The sequence below is a fragment of the Saimiri boliviensis genome, chromosome X (assembly GCF_048565385.1).
Source record: "Saimiri boliviensis isolate mSaiBol1 chromosome X, mSaiBol1.pri, whole genome shotgun sequence".
NCBI classification, from domain to species: Eukaryota; Metazoa; Chordata; class Mammalia; order Primates; family Cebidae; genus Saimiri; species Saimiri boliviensis.
The window spans coordinates 12396024-12420263 of record NC_133470.1 but is presented as its reverse complement, the minus strand read 5'-3'; the positions used below and the strand labels follow the sequence as shown (position 1 = coordinate 12420263).

General features: G+C 37.3%; 1 protein-coding gene across 1 annotated transcript in view; it reads left to right on the top strand.

Moving 5' to 3' along the window:
- Positions 1–15102, top strand: part of CLTRN (collectrin, amino acid transport regulator) — a 38267-nt gene extending 23165 nt beyond the window's left edge. Inside the window, exons 5-6 of the mRNA XM_003920348.3 lie at positions 3412–3606; positions 14289–15102. Of these exons, the coding sequence (XP_003920397.1) occupies positions 3412–3606; positions 14289–14445 (352 nt within the window). The 3' untranslated portion in view covers positions 14446–15102. The remainder of the gene's footprint in view (positions 1–3411; positions 3607–14288) is intronic.
- Positions 15103–24240: the final 9138 nt, after the last annotated feature.

The window sequence follows — 24240 nt, the reverse complement described above, 5'->3', positions numbered from 1 at the left end:
AACCAGGCCTTTAGTTGACGGGAGGAGGAGAGTGAGTGCTTGTGGTGAAGGTCCAGGAAATGTTAATATAAAGGAAACAATGCCTCAAAAGAAGGATAGAGTGGAAAAAAAGGAGAGTGAGCTCACTGCAGCCTTGAACTCCTGAGGTTCAAGTGATCCTCCTTTCTCAGCTTCCTGAGTAGCTGGGACTACAGGGATGTGCCACTACACCTGCCTAATTTTTAATTTTTTTTTATAGTGATGGGATCTTGCTATGTTGCCCAGGTTGGCCTTGAACTGGCTTCAGGCGATCCTTCCACCTCAAACTCTCAAAGTGCTGGGGTTATAGGCATGAGCTACTGCACCCAGCCAACGCCAATACTTTTTGAGTAATTATTGTTCTCTCTCCTTTATAAATGAAGAAACTGAGGCTCAGGGAGATTAACTGATTTGTTACTGCCACCATGCTAGAAAGAAAGAGTGAGGACTTGAACCTAGGCATGCTGCCACCATATCCAGTGATTTTTCCTGTTGACCAGAGTACACAAAGAACTAAAACAGAGGTCTTAGAATTGGTTGGTCATTCCTTTACACAGAGTGCTTAGGGTGAAGGTCTGGGAAGTACGTGAATATGTTCACAACAAAATGTCTATTTCAAATGTCCTAGCAGGAGAAACTATTTAGGAAGTAGGGATAGCCAACAGAATGAGAATTACAGAATTCAAGTAAAATACTTGAAATGGGCAAAACAGAGTACTGGACTTTTTACCGATGCAGAGTGTACATGGTATGAGGTAAAGGAGTGACCAACTAATTCCAAGATGTCTGTTTTAGTTCTTTTGTGAGGGTCTGGCCTAATTCAACACTACTCTTGGCTGAAAGATATACATGATGCCTGATGCCAACTGGTGATTCCAGTGGTGGAGCAGATTTAATATGTACCTGAGCTAGAACTTCCAGTCAGTCTGAGAGGTGATAGAATACACTCTAAGCCTAGAGTGAGAAAGTAACAAAGCGTTAATGAACCAGGAAGATAGAATGAGAATGCAGAACAATTTTTCATTTTCCTCTGAGTTACATCTTAGCAGTGGGTTTCATTATTTTGTATAAAAGTTTGTGTTCTCAGATGATCAATATTAGGTTATGACAAAGGGAAATATTCCATTGTTTGATAAAAATGACATTTAAATTATCCCTTGCTGTAGATTATTTGGCTAGAGTTTGCTCTCACATCTATGAATAATAATCATGCCTCAGCATAGATTTTATTTACTAAAGGAGGTCTTTCCTGATAGCCTGGTGCTGGCCTGCAGAGATTCTCAAGCTGTGCTATCTGGCTGTAGACTTGGGCTATTCAGTACCATAGCCACCAGCCACATGTGGTTATAAAGCAGTTGAAGTGTGGCTAGTCCAAAGTCAAGTGTGCTCACAGTATAAAATATAAACCAAATTTCAAAGACATAGTACAAAATAAAATGTGGAGCCCCAGCCTGGACAACATAGTGAGACCCTGTCTAAACATGCACATATATACACACGCACAGAGCCAGGCGTGTTGGTACACAACTGTAGGCTTAGCTGCTTGGGAGGTTGACACAGGAGGATTGCTTGAGTCCAGGAGTTCGAGGCTGCAATGAAGCCTGCAATGATCATGGCTATCTCAAACAAATAAATAAACCAACATAAAATATGCAAAGCCAACTCAATATGATTACATGTTGAAATTATATATTTTCAGATATTTTAGACAAAAATATATTATTAAAATTAGTTTAATCTGTTTCTTTTAGTGCAGTTACTAAAAAATTTTAAGTCATACGAGGATCACATTATATTTCTGTTTTCCAGGGCTGCTCTAGAGGTAGATAAAGTCAGCTTGCATAGTACAAATTCAATAAAGGTCATAAAATATCTCCAAGGACTCTCCAGTTTACAAGTTCCAGTTAGAAATTCACTTCTTTTGTTTTAATTAAATAAGTCTTTGCTACCAACCTCTCCTTAACTGCCACCACCACTAAAAATGTAGATATTTCCTAGGAAAAGTAACATTTTTCTAATCTTTTGAACTCCTAAACTATTATTGCCTTTAGTCCTATGGAACTATTTGTAGTCTGCTGAACAAGTCTTACTTTACCATGTCTCCATTCCTATGCTCACTACATACTTTGGTCTAAAAAATTCCTACTTGTTCCTCGAAACAGAGCTCAGAAATGGCCTCCATAGCAAAGCAGCTCTGACTTCTCTCTCTGGTGTACTTAACCTTTCCCTCTGCTCATACTGTGCCCATATTAGCCTGTTTCACAGAATATTTTGCACCACACTGTAGTTGTGGATCTACTAGTCTGTCGCTCTTGTAGACTGTAAGCTTTTTGGTATTTTAATTTCATGTTCTATCTCTAGCATCTAGCACAGTATTTGATATTTAGTAAGTTTTGGGCAAATGTTTGTTGAATTGATGAAAAAAAAGATCAAGATCAAGTTGATGGATTTGAAACCACTCCTGATTCATGTTTTCTTTTTTGCTTCTGGTTTTCTTTACTTCTCACGTTCATCACCCATATTTTACATGTAATTTTACTTTTGGGGGGTGTGATATTTATGTAAGTGACCATAAATAGAGCTTTGTCATTCTAATCTAGAAGGTACTCACATAGGACAGGTGAAACCCAAATTGGGGCTTAGCCCATGAGGGTTCTGAACTTTTCCCAGGAAAGAATTCAAGGGAGAGCCAGAAGTAGAAGAAACCAACTTTATTGAAGAGGCAGTATTACAGCACCAGTGATGTTAGTGCTCTGTGACTGCTCCTGCAGAGCAGGACTACTCTGTAGGCAGAGAATAGCAGCTCAGGGCAGTTTTGCAGTCATATTTATACCCACTTTTAATTACATGTAGACTAAGGAGCAGTTTATGCAGAAATTTCTAGGAAAGTGTAATAACTTTGGGGTCATCAGGTCATTGCCATGGAAAGGGGTGGTAACTCCCAGGTGTTGCCATGGCAACGGTAAACTGACATGGCACACTGGTGGGCATGTCTGATGGAAAGCTACTCACCCCACCCAGCTCTGTTTTAGTTAGTCCTCAATTTGGTCCAGGGTCAGAGCCCCACCTCCAGAGATGAGTCCCTCCTCGTACCTTACTACCTCTCAGGAAATAAAACATGGTGGACGGAGCTCAAAGCTCAGGACATCTGGATATTCACAACAATGAGGGCAGCAGTGGATATATGGGCATCCCTCTGGCAGCCAGCACTGTAACTTAAGAGAAACTGACATGATTGCCCTCAGCAAACTTTCTAGTCAACTTGAAGTCTCCTGCCAGGAGGATGCTTTGTTTATAGAGATATTTATAATCATGGAGAAACAGGTTTGTACTTTGTCTTAATAGGGTTTTTCTGTCTTATTTTGTTTATTTTTAATTATCACTGCATTTTAGAATGAACAGGAACCGGATCAACAATGCCTTCTCTCTGAATGACCAAACTCTGGAATTTTTAAAAATTCCTTCCACACTTGCACCACCCACGGACCCATCTGTGCCCATCTGGATTATTATATTTGGTGTGATATTTTGCATCGTCATAGTTGCAATTACACTACTGATTTTATCAGGGATCCGGCAACGTAGAAGGTAAGATATTTAAAGGGAGTGATTGAAAGAGCATTTTCTTATTTTCTCATGACTTGGACAAATCAGGAGAGGATTTTCCTCTGGCTAAAGATAATGCCTTAAATTTGAAACTTTGAAAAAATTGGTGATTTTCAAAAGTATCACTTATGCTCTTGTTTTTAGATATATTTTAGAGTCCAATGTCCGTTACTTATCTAGGCTTCTTTCACAACTATCTTTCCCTCTATTCTGTACCACATAAATGGTTCATATCCAGACTTGCCTTTAATATCTGTGTTGTGATTTTGTAAACGAGATATAAGGAGCTAAACAAACTTTTTGGGTAGGCAGAGTTAATCTTTGGTAGTCATCCACATCCAAATGCCAGCAGTTTCATAGTTCCATGCCTCCTTACCTTGGCTTACCTCTTCTTAGCACAGTGCATGTAGGCTACCATCTTGTCCCAGATGTCTTTGTGCCTTTTTATACTTCCCTCCCTTTGATGGACACTCATCCCTAGTGTGCCTATGATACAAAAAAGAGCTGTGTTTCTCATGGCCTTTAAATAATCAACTCTCAGCATAAGAATCACCTGGAACATTTGTTTAACATATAGATTCCTTGGCCCTATTGCAGACCCACTAAATTAGAATCTCTGAAGGGATGCGTTTTAATGAATACCCAGGTTATTCTAATTCATTGAGTTGGAGAGCTTTCAATTTAACAATCTATAGGCAGATTTTCACTTCTTGAGTTCGTTTACCTAGATTCTGGGGGCACTTGAAAACTTCTGTGGGGCACTTGCAAACTTAGATGTTTAAATTATTGATACTGCTTCAAGAGGGAATTTAATACCTGTAGGGAAGTTACTGAGGTAGTGGAGAAGAAGAGTAGACAGGATTTCTCAGCATGATTTTGTTTACCAGTACCTCTAATCCAGTGGGGAAGATAGAAAAATCCTCAGCTTTTCACTACAAACTTTAATGCTTCTAACCTTCCCTTGTGATACTATGGAAAAGGAATTCTGGTAAGTGGTAATTACAGTGTCATGCATTTGAACACAACAAGGACATGGTTTTCAAAAGTGTTGGTTCCTACATGGGACATGTGGGATGTGTTTCACCAAGTAAGTATGTGTTTGATTAAATGCTCCTCTTGAAGTTTACTACTTTCCATATGTTTCACCTAGTAACTAACAGAAGGTAATAATTTTAATTCTTGGGCTTTGTAATTTTATTCACAAACGATAAGTAAAATGCTATGAAATAAGTTTTCTGTCTAGTCCTCAAATTAAATTCAGAGATTAGGATCATGTTACACTTGCCTTTTTTGATGATTTTGGCTTGTTTTGGTTTTTGTTTTGAAAATATTAAGAAATATTCTCATGCAATGCTTGAATACCTATGTTTAATATTTTTGTTTTGTATTAATCTTGAGATGCTGCGATTCTGTGTTCTAACAACTATAACATTAGTGAATTTACTCCATCTACTTGGTTTCTAATTTTCTCACTAGTACAGCGTAGCGTAGGAGTTAGAAGAATGGACTCTGGAGATAGATTGCTTAGTTTCAACGTATTTATCTCTTAGATTCTGCCCTTGTATATAATCCATTAACTGTATGGATATCAGGAAGCACAATGAGTTAGGGAAACCAAACTTAGGAGAATATGATTTGTGGTGCTAGAGTCAAGCTGGTTAACTTTATTTTTACTGTTTGTAAATAGATAACTTTTCTAGAGTGACAGTGAGGTGTACTGGAAATAATTAACTTGGCGGGATAAAAAGAGTTAATACATAGAGTGCTTAGAGTGGTATCTGGCACACAGTGAGTGCTCAATAAGTGTTAGCTGTTACTATTATTTTATGATCTTGCCATTTGCTGGTCTTTTAGCTAGTTCGTGCTGGGATCAGCTATCTCTTTCCTTCTGGGCAGATTCTGCAGTAATATAATAATTGGGTGTGTAGCATTATAATCTGTTGCCTGGGAGAGGTGAGGCTGTTGTCACAGCCTTGCCTTCACAAATTTATTTCATGGTCAAACTGGGAAAGCAGATGGACAAATCTCTTGTGTAAACCGGGAGAGCATCAATAATTAGCAAATATAGTCAGGAAAATTAAGAGAACCTTCTGAAGATAAATTGTTTGTTGTGTTTTAAGTTTGACACAATTTGTGGTGGGTTTCTCCTGGACAAAATGTTGCTTCAAATGCAAGGAAAAGGTGCAGTTTGAAGTGAGTAGAGCCCTGAAAATTACAATAAAAGCCCTTTCTAATCATGGAAAAGATAGGATTGCCCCCAAAACCTTTAGTTTTGAGGAAGATGGTCAGAGGAATGTTCAACAATCCAATCCATACATTAGATAATAATGAACATAGTTTGTGTGGTACAAAATCGTAAACTTAGAAGACCTGGAGGGACCATGGGATTATCTAAGTCACCTTTCTGCTTCTATGGACAAGAATGCCAGAGTCATCTAACATATATATATTTAAACTTACTATTGAGGAAATTTCTCAGCAAAGCTTTAACAATTTGGTTATCTTTGCCAATAACACCATTATATTAATTATTCAGGGACACTGAGAGTGGCAATGGAGCCCAAACTAGGTAAACTCAAATATCAGCTACGCCCTTTACCTGTATAATCTTGGTTGAGTCACTCGATTTCCAGGGAATCTCAGTTTCTCCATCTGAAATAGGAAGATGATGTTTCACAGGACTTTCATGAGGACTGACTGACATAAATATGTATAAAATACCTAGGGTATAGTGTGCACTAAACAAACAGTAATTATTATTATCCAAGATCAGCTTAACCTATTGCTATGATTAAGAGGTGCTGGGAAAGGATCTCTTTTCCACCAAGATATTGTGGAAAATATCTTGGTATTTTCCACCAAACTGTAGAAACTTTTCCAATTCACCAAATCATTGCTTGGGATTTTATTAAATGCTTGTTTTATTTTATTAAAGTTTTATTGACAAATAAAAATTGTATATATTTGTGGCATATAAGTTGATGTTTTGATATATGTATATATTATGAAATGGCTAAATCAATTAACTGAAATGGCTGAATCAAATAATGAACATATTCATCACTTCACATACTTATTTTAGGGGATGAGATCACATACTTAATTTAGGGGGTGAGCATTTAAGATCTCTCTTAGCGATTTTCAAGTACGTAATACATAATTATTAACTGTAGTCATCATGCTGTACAGTAGATTGCCCAAACTTATTCCTTTTGTCTAACAGAAACTTTGTATCCTTTGACCGACATCTCCTCCTACCCATGCCAGCCCCTGGCAACCACCATTCTACTCTCTGCTTGTGTAGATTCAACTATCTTAGATTCTACACATAAATGAGACCATGCAGCATTTGTCTTTCTGTGCTTGGCTTATTTAGCATACTGTTCTTCAGGCTCATCTGTATTGTCACAAATGTCAGGATTTCCTTTTTTTTTTAAAGGCTGAATAATATATCATTGTACCACATTTTCTTTATCCATTAATTCTTTGATGGACACTTAGGTTGATTCCATACCTTGGCTGTTGTGAATAGTGCTGGGTTGAACATGAGAGTGCAGAAATCTCTTTGACATAATGGTTTCAATTCTTTTGGGTATATACCTAGAAGTGGAATTGCTGGATCATATGGTAGTTTATTTTTTATTTTTTGAAGAACTTCCATACTGTTTTCCATAATGGCTGTACTAATTTACATTCCCTGCAGTAGTGTCCCAGGGTTCCCTTTTCTCCATATCCTCACCAACACTTGCTATGTTTTGTCTTTTTGATAATAGGTATTCTAACAGGAGTGAGGTGATATCTCATTGTAGTTTTGAATTGCATTTCCCTAATGATTACTGATGTTGGACATTTTTTTCCTATACTCATTGGCCATTTGTATGTCTTCTTTTGAAAATTTTCTATTCACATCCTTTGCACATTTTTTAATTGGGTTATTTGTTTTCTTGTTATTGAGTTGTTTGAGTTTCTTATATATTTTTGGATGTTAACTCTTTTGCTGTGCAGAACCATTTTACTTTGGTGTAAATTCCGTTTGTCTATTTTTGAATTTGTTGTGCTTTTGGGATCATATCCAAAAACTCACTGCCCAGACCAATGTCATGGAGCTTTTCTTGTATGTTTTCTTCTAGTAGTTTTACAGTTTCAGGTCTTATGTTTAAGTTTTTAATCTATTTTGAGTTGATTTTTGTATTTAGTATGAGACAACAATTTAGATTCATTCTTTTGCATCTAGATATCCAGTTTTCCTAACACCTCTTATTTTGTTCTTTCCTCATTGTGTGTTCTTGCCACCTTTGATGAACATCTGTTGACCATAAGTGCATGGATTTATTTCTGTCCTTGCTATTCTGTTCCATTGGTCTATGTGTCTATTTTGATGCTGAATAAACACTTGTTTTAAAATGCAAATAATGCTGTGAGGTCTACTGGGCACCACAATAGTGGTGAATTGGTTAACCAGCTCTCTCTCTAAAAAATACTCTGATTTGTGGTATTTGCCAATTTCTTATCAAGGCTGAAAGATTCTGAATATTTAGCAATCAGCCCTTGAAAAGCTGTACCACCCAGATCTAACACATCATTACAGCTGCCACCCTTTTGTGAAATACCTAGAAGAGGTTGCTTCTCTATTGCCCTCTGGTTAAGAATAGCAGTTTGTGGAAATGAGAGATTCGCTGAAGGAAAAAAGTTGGAAAAGTAATTTTTTAAAATTTGGGGCAACAATTAGGGAGCAGAACTAGTGGGAAGGCAACCAAGATGAACTGCATATACTTCACAATAATGTCTCTACTAGATTTAGTGTCTAGCACAGCCTAGAAGTAGATGTATTGGCTGTATGGTCAATTTTATGATGGTAGTGATAATGATGATGGTGTTAGTGATGATGGTTATGATGGTGATGGTGATGGTGATGAAGTTGATAATGTGATGTGTGTTCTCATGGAAAGAACACTGCACTAAGACTCTTGGTTTTGGGTTCCAGTCTCAGGCTCTGGCATTCGTTAGCTGTGTCCTTGAGCAAGTCACATAAGGAAAATGATAATAATACTTTGTTAAATGGTATAGTGATAAGAAGACAAAATCAGAGAATATACATGGTTTACATGCTAGAAAGTGCTGTATCAATTTAAGTTACTAGCATGACCATACAAAGCAGTTATAAAGTGCTAATTTTATATAACCTGGCACTTTGTGGTTTACAGGGAGAGTCATGGACACAGCACAATTTCATATTTACATGTACGTAATAGAATTGATGTAGAATAGACCTTACTTGGATCTAAGGTCACGACTGGGTCTTAGGAAGGGACTATAACAATGACCCAAATCCACCTCTACAGAAACCAAAGCTCAGATAAGTAGAAATATTTTATTCCTTTATTGACCATCCTTTCTGTAATAGGAGCTATAGTATGTATTGTGGATGAGACAAACATAGATAACATGGATGGTCCTTGCCTAGAAGGAGATTATAATCTTATAGTAACAAAGCTGGGTCAAAGACTTAGGATATAGAACCCTAGCTAATGCTCCTAGCTGAGTAGAGTCATTAGTAAATTTGCTTGGTTTGTTTCTAGTTATACTTCTATTCCCGTAAGGTCAATAGTAAATAAAAATACATTTGGATTTCCACAAATCTTGTTTCTCATACAAGGGGATGTGGCTCAGTCAATACTTTTATATGCTGAAGCTTCACATTCTTACGAAGTCGTAATTAAATGAATAAATAGACTTAAAAATAGAAATGTAAATAAAATGAGAAATGTCATAGTGAATATAGCAATTGTTTTTCTTTGCTGTTCATAAGTATACATACCTGATAAAAATCCAATGTAAGTGTGTTGAGTAAAGTTTGGGAAGAGTACATAGAGTTCTAGGTCAACTCCTTTCATCAATCTTGTTTCATTCTGAAAGCCAAGTTACTCTACATATTTGAGTGTCAGTTCCCTCACCTGAAAACAGGGATGAGGCACATAGTCATGGCTGAGTGGTTAAGGCAGTGGATTTGAAAAACAGGGATGATAAAATAGGCATAATATTACAGTAAGAATTAAGTGAGATGATGCATACAAAACCCTAGTCTGATTTCTACCATATAATAGATAGTTAATATTATCATTAGCATTATCATTGCTATTATATGGCACATGTAAAGCAACTTGCCTACATTCACATGGTTAAAAAGTAATAGGAACAGGATTTAAAACTGGATAGGTTTGATTTCAAAGTCCGTCAATCTCACTGTGCTACAATGCCCACTCAATCATTCCAGTAACACTATTGCCCCCAGGAATCACCCAGAGAGATTCTGAGGACAGTCCCAATTCCCCAATAATTGATTCTGTCCTGTTTGAAAATCATATTTGTCTGTCTTTTATTGTCTTTTTGGCTATTCTTGGGTCTTGAATCTTCAGCTCTTTTTTTTTTTTTTTTTTTTTGAGATGGAGTCTTGCTCTGTTGCCCAGGCTGGAGTGCATTGGCGCAATCTCTACTCACTGCAACCTCTGCCTCCTGGGTTCAAGCAATTCTCCTACCCCAGCCTCCCCAGTAGCCGGGACTACAGGCACGTGCCAGCAAACCCGGCTAATTTTTGTATTTTAGTAGAGCCAGGGTTGCAACACATTGGCCAGGCTGCTCTTGAACTCCTGACCTCAGGTGATCTGCCTGCCCTGGCCTCCCAAAGTGCTGAGATTGCAGGCGTGAGCCACCACTCCCGGCTGTCAGCTCTATTTTATTTGAAGGGGGACAGAAATACTCTTTCTGCTTTTGGCACCATTACTTTATCTCAGAACAGAACAAACCCCATTCCTCAACATCCCCTAGCTCTGAGGGCCATACCTAATGCTTCTTTTGTTCCCTCTTTTGCCCCTGTTCTCTGTAAATTTATGAGATATATTAGAGATATTCACTCTCAAGGCTCCTAGGAGCTCATTCCAGGTATTTTAATCACAGTTTTTTCATCCTGTTCCTAAACTTCCTGACGTTGCAGGAACAGCGGAAGTAATTAACACTCGATTTTAGTTTTCAGGAAAAAGAACTCATGTTTTTAGCAAAACATCAAATCAGAATGATCCAGAAAGATAGTTAAGTTTTATTATTCTTAGTAAGAGCAATGCATAGGTAGTGAGTGAGTCAGTTTATTACAGCAAACACTATGAAATGTGACAAAGTGATATATTACTATTAGATAACCTTTGGGCTGCTTATCATGTCCACCAACCAGCAAGTTCCTGACATTGCATTTTGTAAAGCCCAGCAATGCCAGGACTCTGAACAACTAGATCTAAGGTTATAAAAGAACAATATGCACCTAATTTGCCACTGACACTGCTCAGTTTGATAAATTTCCACAGCAATTCCCCTTGGAATCTTTTTGATTGAGATGTTATTCTTCTTCTAAAGAAGAGAAACTTGTCCTCATTTGTTTACATCTTCCTTTTTAGTTTTTCCCCATTCTTTTGTGATGCCTGAGGAATTATTTTTCCTTGTTGGTGGGGAGGGGGAAGCGAGATCCCTTGTAATGATCACACACATCTAGCTCTTTGTTATTTTTCTTCTAACTCCATAAATACTTTTTTTTAACTGAGGAAACTGGAAAATAGACCCTGGCAATCATTATTTCTAAGACTACTATTGCATTGCCACCTACTTCAGAATGCTTCCTTTACTAAAATGTTTGTAATACAGATTTCATACTTAACATACAAAAATATTAGGGTAAGACTTGGCTGTCTACAATCTATTTGTTGTTGTGGAAAATTATTATTCACTCCAAGCCCAGTGAGGAGGGATTTGGGGGGAATTTACATGAGATAGCTATTTTTAATGATAATTTATAAATAGACACTTGCTACTTACAGATTCATCTTTAGAAGAATCATTCCTCTCTTTTATAAAGCATTAAAATGGGGAGAGGGAGGATGAGTGCATATGGTGTTTTCTTTTTTGTTGAGCTATTTTTAGGACAAGGACGGTATCTCTTCCATAAACATAGTAGGCACTCAAAATGTAGTTGTTAGTGAGTGTTGGATACTATGAATGGAAGTGATGTGATTGATGTTTATAGAATGTCATTTTCCTTTGCTTTCTGGAGGATGTGGTAAGTAGCAATACATTTATCCACAGGAGGAGAAACCGAAGTATTCTAATCCTCTGGTGGATAATTTCACCTGGGAGGATCCTCTCATCACATTAAAATCTATATCCACTCCAACCCATGCTGATTGCTGATTGCTGATTGCTGATTGCTGATGCTTGCGCTTGCCATGGCCAGTGCAGTGTCTTTACCCCAAGGATGGAAAAATACAGCAGCCTGTCTTTCCCTAGGTCTCTCAGACCACAACTCTTGACTTACAACCCAGCATTGGGCCAGAAGTTTTATGAATAAATGTTTAAAATGTGACAACTGCAATTCAGTGATTGCCTATAGTGACTAATTGTGACATTTGATGGTGGCCTATACAATGATAAAATACTTTCAGATGATGACATTGGGATCTATAGAATTGGAATGCTGCTTTACCTTTGTTTTAAATGAACAACTATTTGAAATTATTTAATAAACCATCAGCAAAGCTTAAAATACAAGACATATAAGAAATTTATTGTGCATAAAATTTCCTTCCTTCCTTCCTTCCTTCATTTCTTGTGGTAAAGCCCATTCAAGGTCTACCTTGGGCTATTGCCTGAGTAACTTTACCTACAACCTTAGTCCATCCATCCATACATCTAATTGTTCAATCTATTATCTGTCTATCCATCCATCCATCAATCCCTTCAGACAGCCATTAATTTATTATCCATCCAGCCAGCCATTGAACTACATTCATTGATTAATTCTTTTTTCCATCTCTCCATCCACCTTTCATCATTTGTTCAGCCACCCACGCATCTTCTATCCATCTGTATATTTATTATCCAGCCAGTCAGCCATTAATCTACATTCATTGATTCACCCACTCTTAGAGTTGAATGCCTACTCTGTGCTAAGTCCAGGTCAGCTGTTTTGCAAAACATTTTTAAATTTGGGGTTTCCTGATTAGGTTCCTCATTATGAGATTCAGGTCAAAACAAATTGGAGGGGGTGGGGCTGGAACACATCAAAAACATATATGTGATCTGCTCAGCATATCACATCAGGACAGACTTGTCAGTGTCTTTCATTGTTGGAAATTTTCACTAGATTTCTCTTTTGGCAAAATACAAGTGTCTTTTTATAATTAGTATTTGCTTATGGGGGTAATAATTTGAGACCATGCAATATCCTGTTCTCCAGCCATCTTTCACTGGTTTAATATCCATTGATAATCCTCATCAGAATCAATTATTATTATAGTGGTGATTTTCTGTTCCTATTACTCTTTCTATATTTGTTGGCATTCTTCTATAAAAAAGAGCTTTCTCTTTTCTCCATTTTCTTTCACCATATTCTTTAAAGCACATTCTCATGCAGGACTAATAGGAAATTCCACCTCCATCATCACTGGGGCAACTTCACCATCTCCTCACCTGTCAAAGACTCACCAGGGTCCTGAGGGATTCTCATAGTGGTGGGACTCTACCCTGGTCACCACTATAGTACCCAGCATCTCAGCCAGATGATCTTTTCATGTCTGCTATTTTGGCATTTCTACACAGTCCTGGGGCAAGAGAATCCTTTGCAAATCCAGGAGCCTCATGCCTATCATCATGCCTCCGTGGTGCCACCATGGAGCGGTGCTCCAACATCCAGCCTGTGATAAGCCTTAGGGAAACCTCTCCTTCTTCTGGTTGCCAGAGGCACCCACCTCTCTTTTTTCTTTTACTGCATGATGTCAAGCATAATTGTCTCATTGTCTTAGTCTCTCGCAAAACGCAGGAAAAACTTTTGAATTTGAGTCAACAGTTTTCCACACTCCAAAGAAGTGTTACAGATCTGCCTACTACTTGGGTTGGGGTCAGCAAGGTCTACAAAGAATGAAACTATGAGAAATTAAAAAATTTATCCTGTCATATGGAATTTTTGGAATGACCTGGAATTATAACTAAGAGTTGTAATTAGGAAAAATATGTTCTGAGTTCCAAAATTGTGACTTGCAAATGAACACAATTATTTTGTAATGAGTAGAGCCAAGCAGCAATATCTGAAGTTTATAGCACTTACTTTCTACAAAGTAATGTTAATTTGCTTTCTGGCAGCTCATTTCTATTTGATTTTCACTCAACATTTTCAGAACATTAATTTGTCCAATCCCATGAGAGGAGTTCATTACTTTTAATAATTCAGTTGTTTTTAAGTTATTCTCCTAGAGCTGGATTTTAAACTTGCCAATTTACCATACATTTTCTTCACATTATTTTATGCAATTTGTGTGTGTATACATACTCATATTCATTCATATACATATTCATCTATATCAATTTTAGTATTCTAAATAAGACCACTTGTTTTGATCACTATTATATATCATCTATACAGACTTCTTATCTTGGTAGTATCTTTTCACCTTACCAACTCTTTATGGTCTTTGAAATTTGTTTGAAAATTACACAATATCATTAATTATTTCATTGTTCTAAGCTTCCTATTCCCCTTCCTGTTCTCCATGTTCGTACAGAAGACCATATGCAGCCATGCTTATGGTCCTTCTGGATGCCAATCACTCTTTTTTATGTGCTTTTAGAAAGAACAAAGAACCGCCTGAAGTGGATGACACTGAAGATAAGTGTGAAAACATGATCACAGTTGAAAATGGCATCCCCTGTGATCCCCTGGACATGAAGGGAGGGCACATTAATGAGGCCTTCATGACAGAGGATGAGAGGCTCACCCCTCTCTGAAGGGCTATTGTTCTGCTTCCTCAAGAAATTCAAACATTTGTTTCTGTGTGACTGCTGAGCGTCCTGAAATACCAAGAGCAGATCATATATTTTGTTTCACCATTCTTCTTTTGTAATAAATTTTGAATATGCTTGAAAGTGAAAAGCAATCAATCATATCCACCAAGACGATTGAAATCATAAGCTATTGACAACTCAAAATATTCTAAAATATTTTTCTGACAATATAGTGTATAAATGTGGTCATGTGGTATTTGTAGTTACTGATTTAAGCATTTTCAGAAGTAAGATCAGGCCTATATATATATATTCACACTTCAAAGACCTAAGGAAAAATACATTTTCCAGTGGAGAATACATGTAATATGATGGAGAAATCACTGAAAATTGATCCTTTTTGATGATCACATATATCACTCTGTATATGACTAAGTAAGCAAAAGCGAGAAGTAATTATTATAAATGGATGGATAAAACTGGAAGTATTGGGATACAGGGTAGAATTTTATCCTGTTATCACACCAACAATTGCTTATATATTTTCTGAATATCAGCCCCTAATAGGACAATTCTATTTGTTGACCATTTCTAAAATTTGTAAAAGTCCAATCTGTGCTAACTTAATAAAGTAATAATCATGTCTTTTTGATTGTGTGACTGATTGTGGTCTGAAATTTATTTTCACACTGTGGAACATAGTCGTGTTTTTATTAGTTATCTATAATCTGCTCTACAGCCCTAGAAATGAATTATTTTTGTTCTGTGTATCCTTGTTTGAAGACTCCTTGTAGTTTTTAGGTTGATTCAATTTCCAGATAGGCCATGAATAATTCTAAATTCTAAGAACGATGATTATACATTTATTAATGAAAATAAAATTTGCTACTCAGTTTCCCACTGCTATCACCCATAGTTAAGATTACAGCAGTAGTCTCTAACTCACTTCCCTGCCTCCAGTGTGCCTCCTTGCATACAAACTCTAAGATAGGTAGCTGCATACAGCAGGTTTATTGGGACATGCTCTCAGGAGATACACCTTTAAGTAGTCGGAAGGAAAAGTGTGATGGACAGACGTTAAGGTGGCCCCCATCATTCCCATGTCCTCGTGTTCACACCTTCATATAATCCCCTCCCCTTCAGTAAGTATGGTACCTGTGGCTTGCTTCTAATGAATGGAATACAATAAAAGTGATGAGATGTCACACTCCTGCAATTACTTTATATTATATCTGAGTCTGTCTTGCTAGCAGATTTGTTTTTGAGACTCTTTGCTGGCTTGATTCAAAAAGTGGCCATGTGGGGAAAGTCCATGTGAAAGAAACTGTGGTCAGTCTCTAGGACAGGGGTGTCCAATCTTTTGGCTTCCCTGGGCCAAACTGGAAGAATTGTCTTGGGTCGTACATAAAATATGCTAACACTAGCAATAGCTGATGAGCTAAAAAAAAAAAAAAAATCGCCGAAAGTGTTTACAAATCTGTGTTGGGCCACATTCAAAGCTGTCCTGGGATGCAAGTGGCCTGCAGGCCACAGGTTAGACAGGCTTGCTCTAGGAATTGCTGGTGACCTCTAGGCACCAAGGACAGTCTCCAGCCAACAGCCATCAAGAAGCTGGGATCCTCAGTCTGACAACAAGGAAATGAATTCTGACAACAACTGGAGTAAGCTTGAAAGCAGATTTTTTTCCCCATTCAAATCTCCAGATGAGAATGCAATCTGACCTACACTTTGCAGCTTGAGCAGAAGAACCAGTTAGGCTGTGCGCAGACTCTTGACCGTGGACACTGTGAGATGATAAATGCATTTTTTTTTTTAGCTGTTAAGTTTCTGGCAGCAACAGGTAACAAATAGAGTAGGATTAGGCAGACGTAAACCTGGTCCTGTTAGTTCCTAATGTAGACATTTTTAAATGGCTTATCATTATCCTTAGACTGAAGCTAGACCCCTTAATGCAGGGCCTGCTAAAGTTTGACTCCCCCTCCCCCTCCCTCCCTAACTTCGTCTTTCACAAGTTCTCTTTTCCATCCAATCATACATAGATCTCTCACTTCCCAGCTTTTGAACAGTCTGTTTTCTCTACCCTACCTCTCAGTCACTCTTGTACCTTGTTCTTAGGGTCTTTGTCATGTGAACATTTTGATCTCAGGAAGTCTTTGCCAAACATCCAGGCTATGTACTTCGAGAACACCCAGGTAATTATAGTAATCTCATTGTACTATAATTATTTTTTTTAAACATGTTTTCTATGGAGGAAGGGAACCACAAAGGCAAGAGTGTTTTAGGACTCACAAAAGTCCTAATGCAGTCTTATCTCCATAAACATTTTTGTAACCCACTTCACTTTGCCCTTGACCTCCAACTAGATAGAATAAACTATTACTTTGTAATTTGATTATATCTATACATTTTTATTTATAATGATTGTGACACTTCATTTTATTTACTTGTTTATATATTTGTATCTTCACACTAAATAAAATATTCTTAGAGGTAGTGTTCAAGTCATTTAGCATAATGCCTTATCTCCATTTCCTTATTTTCTCACTTCCTTCTTTCTTTTATCTTACAACATGGAGCAAAACCAAACACAATCCATGCTCTTGTGAAGCTGAAAGTCTATGTAGTCAGAGCTCAATAAATGTGAGCTAATAAACAAGCTTATGAAGTGGTAGCTGTTGAAGCTCATAGTTTCATCCCTTCTGGGAGCAAAGCCTGCCGCTCTCTCTGTAAATTAAGAGTTTGCATATGTGGGTAGGATATTTTTGAGTTGAAGATCATTTTGACTTGGGAACCATATGCTACTTAATATTATAGTAGGCTTCCTTATTTTTAGAAAATGAATGAGATTTGACCTGTTGGTTGACAATATGTGACTTACTAAATTAAATAATCCTTTTCTATCTTATGCTCTTTTGAGTTGTGTACTTCAGGAGAATAATGTGGCTTTGCATATAGAAGTCTTTAACTGGTGAAACATCACCTGAATTCAATCAGCATGTGCTAGGAAGCATAATTCAAGATATGCATTCTCAACAGGGTGCAAATTGTTCTTGGTGGTGAGAAAAAATTTGAGATACTACAGTGGTTTGTAGTTGTATTAGTCCATCCTCACATTATAAAGAAATACCTGAGACTGGGTAATTTATAAAAAAAGAGGTTTAATTGGCTCACAGCTCTGCAGGCTGTAAAGGAGGCATAGCTACTTCTGCTTCTGGGGAGGCCTCAGGAACCTTCCAATTATGGTGCAAGGCAAAGGGGGCCAGGTGTCTCACATGGCAGGAGGAGAAAGAGAAACCAAGGGGGAGGTGCTGCACACTTTTAAAGAAGCAGGTCTCATGAGAACTCACCCACTATCATGAGAACAGGACCAAGATGATGGTGCTAAATTATTCATGAGATTCCACCCGTATGTTCCATCCACCTCCTACCAGGTTCTACCTCCAACATTGGAGACTACAATTCAACATGACATTTGATGAGGACACAGGTCTAGATCATATCAGTAGTCCTCCAAAGGATCACAGTACATAAGCAGATAAACAGTGTATCTAAGGTATTATAGTTTAATGGGCTAGCTATTATGAAAAAGGTCTAAAAGGCTACAATGATGAAAAGAAGGTCGAGAAACACTGATTCTTGATGTTTCTTATTTTGAAGGGATGTGACAAACCCATTTTGATACAAGACCATTTTCTTCACTGTTTATTCTGATGGGGAGGGAATTTATTCCACTGGGGAAGGTCTGTTCCACTAAACATCCTTGTTGGGAAAGTTTTCTATCCTAGTGGAGATGTTCTGTAACCTTGACAATCAATGAAACAGCAAAATAGAGCTTATATCTCCTGCCTACTGCCTTTGACAAACACTCTGGGTAATCAGAGAGCAGTCAATCATCAACCACACCTCTCACTTTTAATTTAATGATCCTGTAATGTGCCATGAGGGAACACATTGTGAGGTGATATGTACTGGAAACAAAATGTTTTAAAGGAAGTGGAAATATAGCTGTCATTCCAGTTTCCAAGTTCCTAGCAAAAACTACTAGATGAAACTGGAAGGACAGAAGTGTCTGAAAACCACTTCACTAAAGGAAAAAAAAAATGCGCTGGGATAGTGATATCTGGACTTGCTGCACAGAAGAAATGTAAATGCAGATAATTTTTTTTTTTGGTGTAGTTTCATCATCTATGGTTTTTCACAAGAATTAACCATTAGAAAATATTATAATAGAGGCCGGGCGCGGTGGCTCAAGCCTGTAATCCCAGCACTTTGGGAGGCCGAGGCGGGTGGATCACGAAGTCGAGAGATCGAGACCATCCTGGTCAACATGGTGAAACCCCGTCTCTACTAAAAATACAAAAAATTAGCTGGGCATGGTGGTGAGTGCCTGTAATCCCAGCTACTCAGGAGGCTGAGGCAGGAGAATTGCCTGAACCCAGGAGGCGGAGGTTGCGGTGAGCCGAGATCGCGCCATTGCACTCCAGCCTGGGTAACAAGAGCGAAACTCTGTCTCAAAAAAAAAAAAAAAAAAGAAAAGAAAATATTATAATAGAAAAGAATTAAGCAAGTTATTGCATACAGAATGATAACGACGAGATTCTAGATATCACTCATAGATTATGTACATTTATCATCATTGCTGGATGAGAAATAGGGAATAGGAGAGGACAGATTAAAAACAGAAAAGTAAAAGGAAACCCAGAGTCCAAATTTTCAGTCCTTATTTCAATTCATGGGACCTCTTAACATAATACTTTGTTTCCCTTTTTGCATCTTATTTTCCTGTATAAAATATTCTCAAGTTTAGTTACATCAATTACATATGGAAATGCACATTTTCTTTCCTTTCTTCTTCCCTTCCTTAAAAATTTATTGAATGTCCCACTACTTTATTGAAGATGCCATGCTAGATTTAGATAATATAAACAGAGAAAGAATGTCCTTTAAGGGACCCATTCATTAATTATGATAAAATTAAGTTCATTATTAGGAATATCATTATTTTAAAGAAAATTTTGGCTTGAATGAATAATTTTTAGGTGTTATTTATTGAGTTATTCTGCTCTTTATTTTCATAACATTGTTCTAAAAGGGCCTTTTATCAGTTGTGGGTACAGAATAAGAGCCAATTTCTAATGCAAAACATTCATCTTTTAAAAACTGTTATAACACACTAGAGGCAGTAGGGGGATGCAAGTAGTTGGTGCAGGTCTTTACAGTGGTACTGAGCAGTAGGGGAGAGTTTGGCCAATTAAAAAATGATCAATTGTGTCTCTAGATGTAATTTTTCCGTAATTACCCCTTGATGTCACTTATATTTTTTTAAAACTGATGAATACATAAAGTAAATATGAGTATGGGGTGTTGGATGAAGGAAGACATTTAATCAGATCCAGAGAGAGTACTTTTTCAAGTGTCTGATGTCTTGTGACCCAGTCTGGCAGTAGGATCCCAGAAAAATAGAGGTAGGTCATACCCAAGACCACTGGAAAGGGTGGAACAAGATCTCTTGGGCATGACAGAGCAGAGGTGAGCACTAGCCACCAGAGGCAAGCAAGCCTGGAAGGTGCCATTGTCCAGTGCCTTGCTACAATGAACAGGTGGCCCTTATTTGCAAAATTTAGCAAAAGTTTAATTAAGATTCATGTCTTAATGGTTCTTGGAGTCCCCTGGACTCCATTTTCCAGTGGCTTATAGCCTGCCACATTTAATGAATAATGAAGTATTTGGTAATATTCAGTTTGTATCAAGTTTGCATTTGAAAACTTATGAGGTAGAACCATATAAAATTACTGCTATATAATCACTTTGACCCACAAAATGGCAATTTTGTATACTTAAGCTATTAGTTTGCTGATCAATCCTTTAGAATTTAGGAAAGATATTTCCCTATATAAATAGGTTGATGCTGATAAAGCCATCAGGCCAAATCACAGTAGCATATTATCTCACAATATAGCTGAAATATTGCACATATATACACAAAACATTAGAATACAAACTCTTATAATGCCAGCAGTGTAATGAAAACAAGCAAAAGAGAACACAATTTAATAAGACTCAGCTTTGACTGTATTTTGTCAGTGCTTAAGGAAAAGCAGCGTTTTTAATTTTTAATTTTTTTTCATCCTCTTCTGCCAAAAAAATAGATTTTTATGGGAAAACAAGAAAGCACATGGAACTAGTAAAGGAAACTTACAGGCATTTTGAAGACTTTTAAAGGATATTGATCCTGGTTAATTAAAAAATAGGTCTGTATTTGCTGTTGGCTTGACCACCAACCACTTGCTCCTCAACCCTTTGCATTCTGACTTCCATTCCACACGTTGAGAAAACTGTTTCCTCAAAGGTCACTGTGAATTTCTGGTTGTTAAGGTCACAGCTTTTTGGTCCGCGCTCTCCTAAATCTCTTTGAAGCATTTTACAGTGTAGGGCACCCTGTCACCCTCTTTGACACAATCTGCCTTCTTGGCTTCTGTGATATGGCCTCATCCTTTCATTTCTTCTTCTCTCTCCGTTGGACCATTTCTAAAGAAGCTAGGGGAAAAGTTGAAAGAGAAAGAAAGAAACAGGTGAAAAATGATGAGTAATATTGTGTAAAGTGTAGCTGAGCTCTCAGTAGTGAAAGAAAGAAGAGAATTGCATTTTGTGCATAATGAAGACAATGGAAAAAATATTTGGGGTTCATGGTTCTGTCTGCTGACCACCAATAGCTTGATTGCTATCCAGAGAAGCTTTGAAGTAAGAGAAAAAAAGTGTGTAGGTAGTTATTTGGATATTAAATGATTTGTTGCTTCACATAGTGAAAAAAGAGCATGAGGGCCAGAGGGAAACATATCCACAATCCCTTATATGCAACTCTAAAATCCAAAAACCTCTAAAAACTTTTTGGTGGCAACACTTGACCTGAGCAGACATAATGATCTTTACGATCTTCATTTATTATGTGTAATGGTCTTTATTTATTGTACTTAATGAGACCATCATATTACTGAATGTAGAAATATTCAAGTGTTTGGTGATAGGATGCTATCCCAGATCCCACTGGGAGTAGATGAATATACAGCATACGTACAGCATTACCTTGCACTGCCTGAATTCGAATCCTAACACCACCATTTACTAATTGAGTGGCCCCAGGTGAGCAAGGTTTTATAAAAGTGGAGAGGAGGCAATCTAGTGAAAGAACTAGTTTCCACTTGGTATAAATAGACTCTCTTCAGAAGGGAACTAATACTTGTTCTATATTCCCAAAGACTTATTGTGAGAGTAGAATGAAATAATATTAAACTGTAAAATTAGTAAAGAAAATGTGCTCTGTAAGCAAAATTTTTCTTTATTAAAATTGATATTGAAATTATTCAATCTGAGGCCATAAAGAAGTAAGGAAAGGGTTTACTTAAGGGAAGAATTTTGCTATATGAATATATGATTGTTCCTATGATGGCTAAATATTTAGAAGTATCCATCTGGAAAAATGCAACCACACATAGATCTGCTCTACTAGGGAGTGTAGATAATGTATCTATTTGCATTTTCAACACAAATAAATTAAACAAGACACTGCAAAACTCTACTAGTATACTTGCAAAGAACAAACTGCAGAGAGAGAGAGAGAGGAAGAGAGAGAGAGAGAGAGAGAGAGAGAGAGAGAGAGAGAGAGAGAGAGAGGAGGGCACATGTACGAGGGAGACTGAAAAGCGAATTACACCAATATTAACTTCCATCCAATCAGGTAATGATGACCATGTTTTAAAATGATTACTTTTTTTTTCTGACCGCGACTATCATTGCACCAGTTGACAATTATTGAATCAACTGGCTTCCCAATCAATTTAGTTAAAAAAGTTTATCTGGTGGATGGACAAGCTATTTTGTTAAATTAACTAGTCAGTATGGTAAAACTTTGTGCATTGGTCAAATTCTAATGCTACTTAGACTCTCTTACATTGAAGATTGGTGCCTCTGACTTATTTGCCAGGTATATGGGGGATGAATCGTGTGTTCTATTTCTTCATTGCTTGAGGCTCCTACAAGCGAGAACTCAAAGGTACTTGAGAGGACAGAGTCATAAGCCAGCAATGGAACAATTTATTGCTATAGTAAGCCTTTTGGATTTCATTTGGGACAATTCCAGGTGACATGATGTGCTCTTTTTAGAGCTAAAGAAAATTTAAACCAATGAATGTAGGAACTAAAATCTGCTTGCTCAAAAGTGGTAAAGGTTTGCCAATGTTAATATCTCTGCCGTCATTGCAAGAGTGATCAAGGCTTATATTAAATTCTCATCACATGTTATATTTGCTTACTTGATTATCATCTGCACAGCTATAAAGAGGGAATAACAAGGTTCATTTTAGTAGTGCAATGATTGCAGAAAGCCTCAGGTTACAGTTTTGAACACATTGCTTTGACACAGCACATTTCAATAGATCAGCAAACAAAACACAATTTACAAAACCTCCCCAAGCATTATGCTAGAGTCCTTTTGTGGGGAAAGAGGTGGGAAGTTGAGCATATTGTGGGGGTTAGAAATCAATGTACATGGCAGTTTTTTTTCGTAGTTTCATAGTCCTTTTTATCTTTGTGCTGAGAATTCAAATAGACACCTTATATATCTCTGTATTCCCTTCTACCATCTTCCTGCCAGATCTATGTGTCTTTCCAGATGGATAGGTTATCTAACTTCCAAGGTTTAGTCATTGAGTATATGAATATTTATATATAAAGTAAAATATTTTTATTAAATAGATCTTTTTTCCTTTATTTTGTGGACTCGAGTAATTTCAATATCACTGTATCAATTATGTAAAAATTATGTTCACAGGTGTCATTTTATTCATTAATTCTTACTGTTTTTCATTATTTCATTTAACTCTCACTACAATTCGTAATATTGCCTCATCCCTTTGGATGGAGCTCCAAAGAGATACGATATCCATCGAAAGGGATAAGGCAAGTACTACTAATTGTATTCAACAAAAGAAAAAACAGAGGCTAAGTGAATTTAAATATCTTGCCTGAAATCATACAGCATTTAAAAATGTTCATAGGTTGTGTTATAGGATTATAGTGATTGATTGTTTTTGTATCTATTTTAAATTATTATTGTTCTATTTTTACCTTAGGATGCCCATTTAAAAAATACTTTGTCATTTACATGGTTTGGATGCTTGTCCCTTCCAAATCTCATATTGAAATATGATCCTCGACATTGGAGGTGGGGTCCTAGTAGGAGGTGTTTTGGTCATGGGGTCAGATCCCTCATGAATGGCTTGGTGCCTTTCCACACGGTAATGAGTTCATACAAGATTTGGTTATTAAAAAGAGCCTGGCATCTCTCCTCCTCCTCTTTCTTGCTCCCTCTCTTCCCATGTGACAGTCATGCTCACCCTTCCCCTTTCACCATTTGGGTCGGGATCCAAAAAACTTTTACTTCCTGAGATCCTGGCCAGAAGCAGATGCTGTTGCCATGCTTGCACAGTCTACAGAGCCATGAGCCAACAAAACCTCTTTTCTTTATAAATTACCGAGACTCAGGTAATCCTTTATAGAAATGCAAATGGACTAGAGCAGTCATCAACTCCTCTTCCTGGAATAACTTGAAAATGTCATCTTCACCATGCCAAATGTATACTCAATGGAGAAAAAGAACTGGGATTGAAATGTCTGCTAACTCATGACTGAATAATGTGCAGTGTGGTCGCCAGAGTGAGTCTTTATCCAAACCAAACAGAACCATGGGCAGTGGTATAAAGAGAAATCAGAATCTTAGACAATTTGGGTGTATTTCACAAC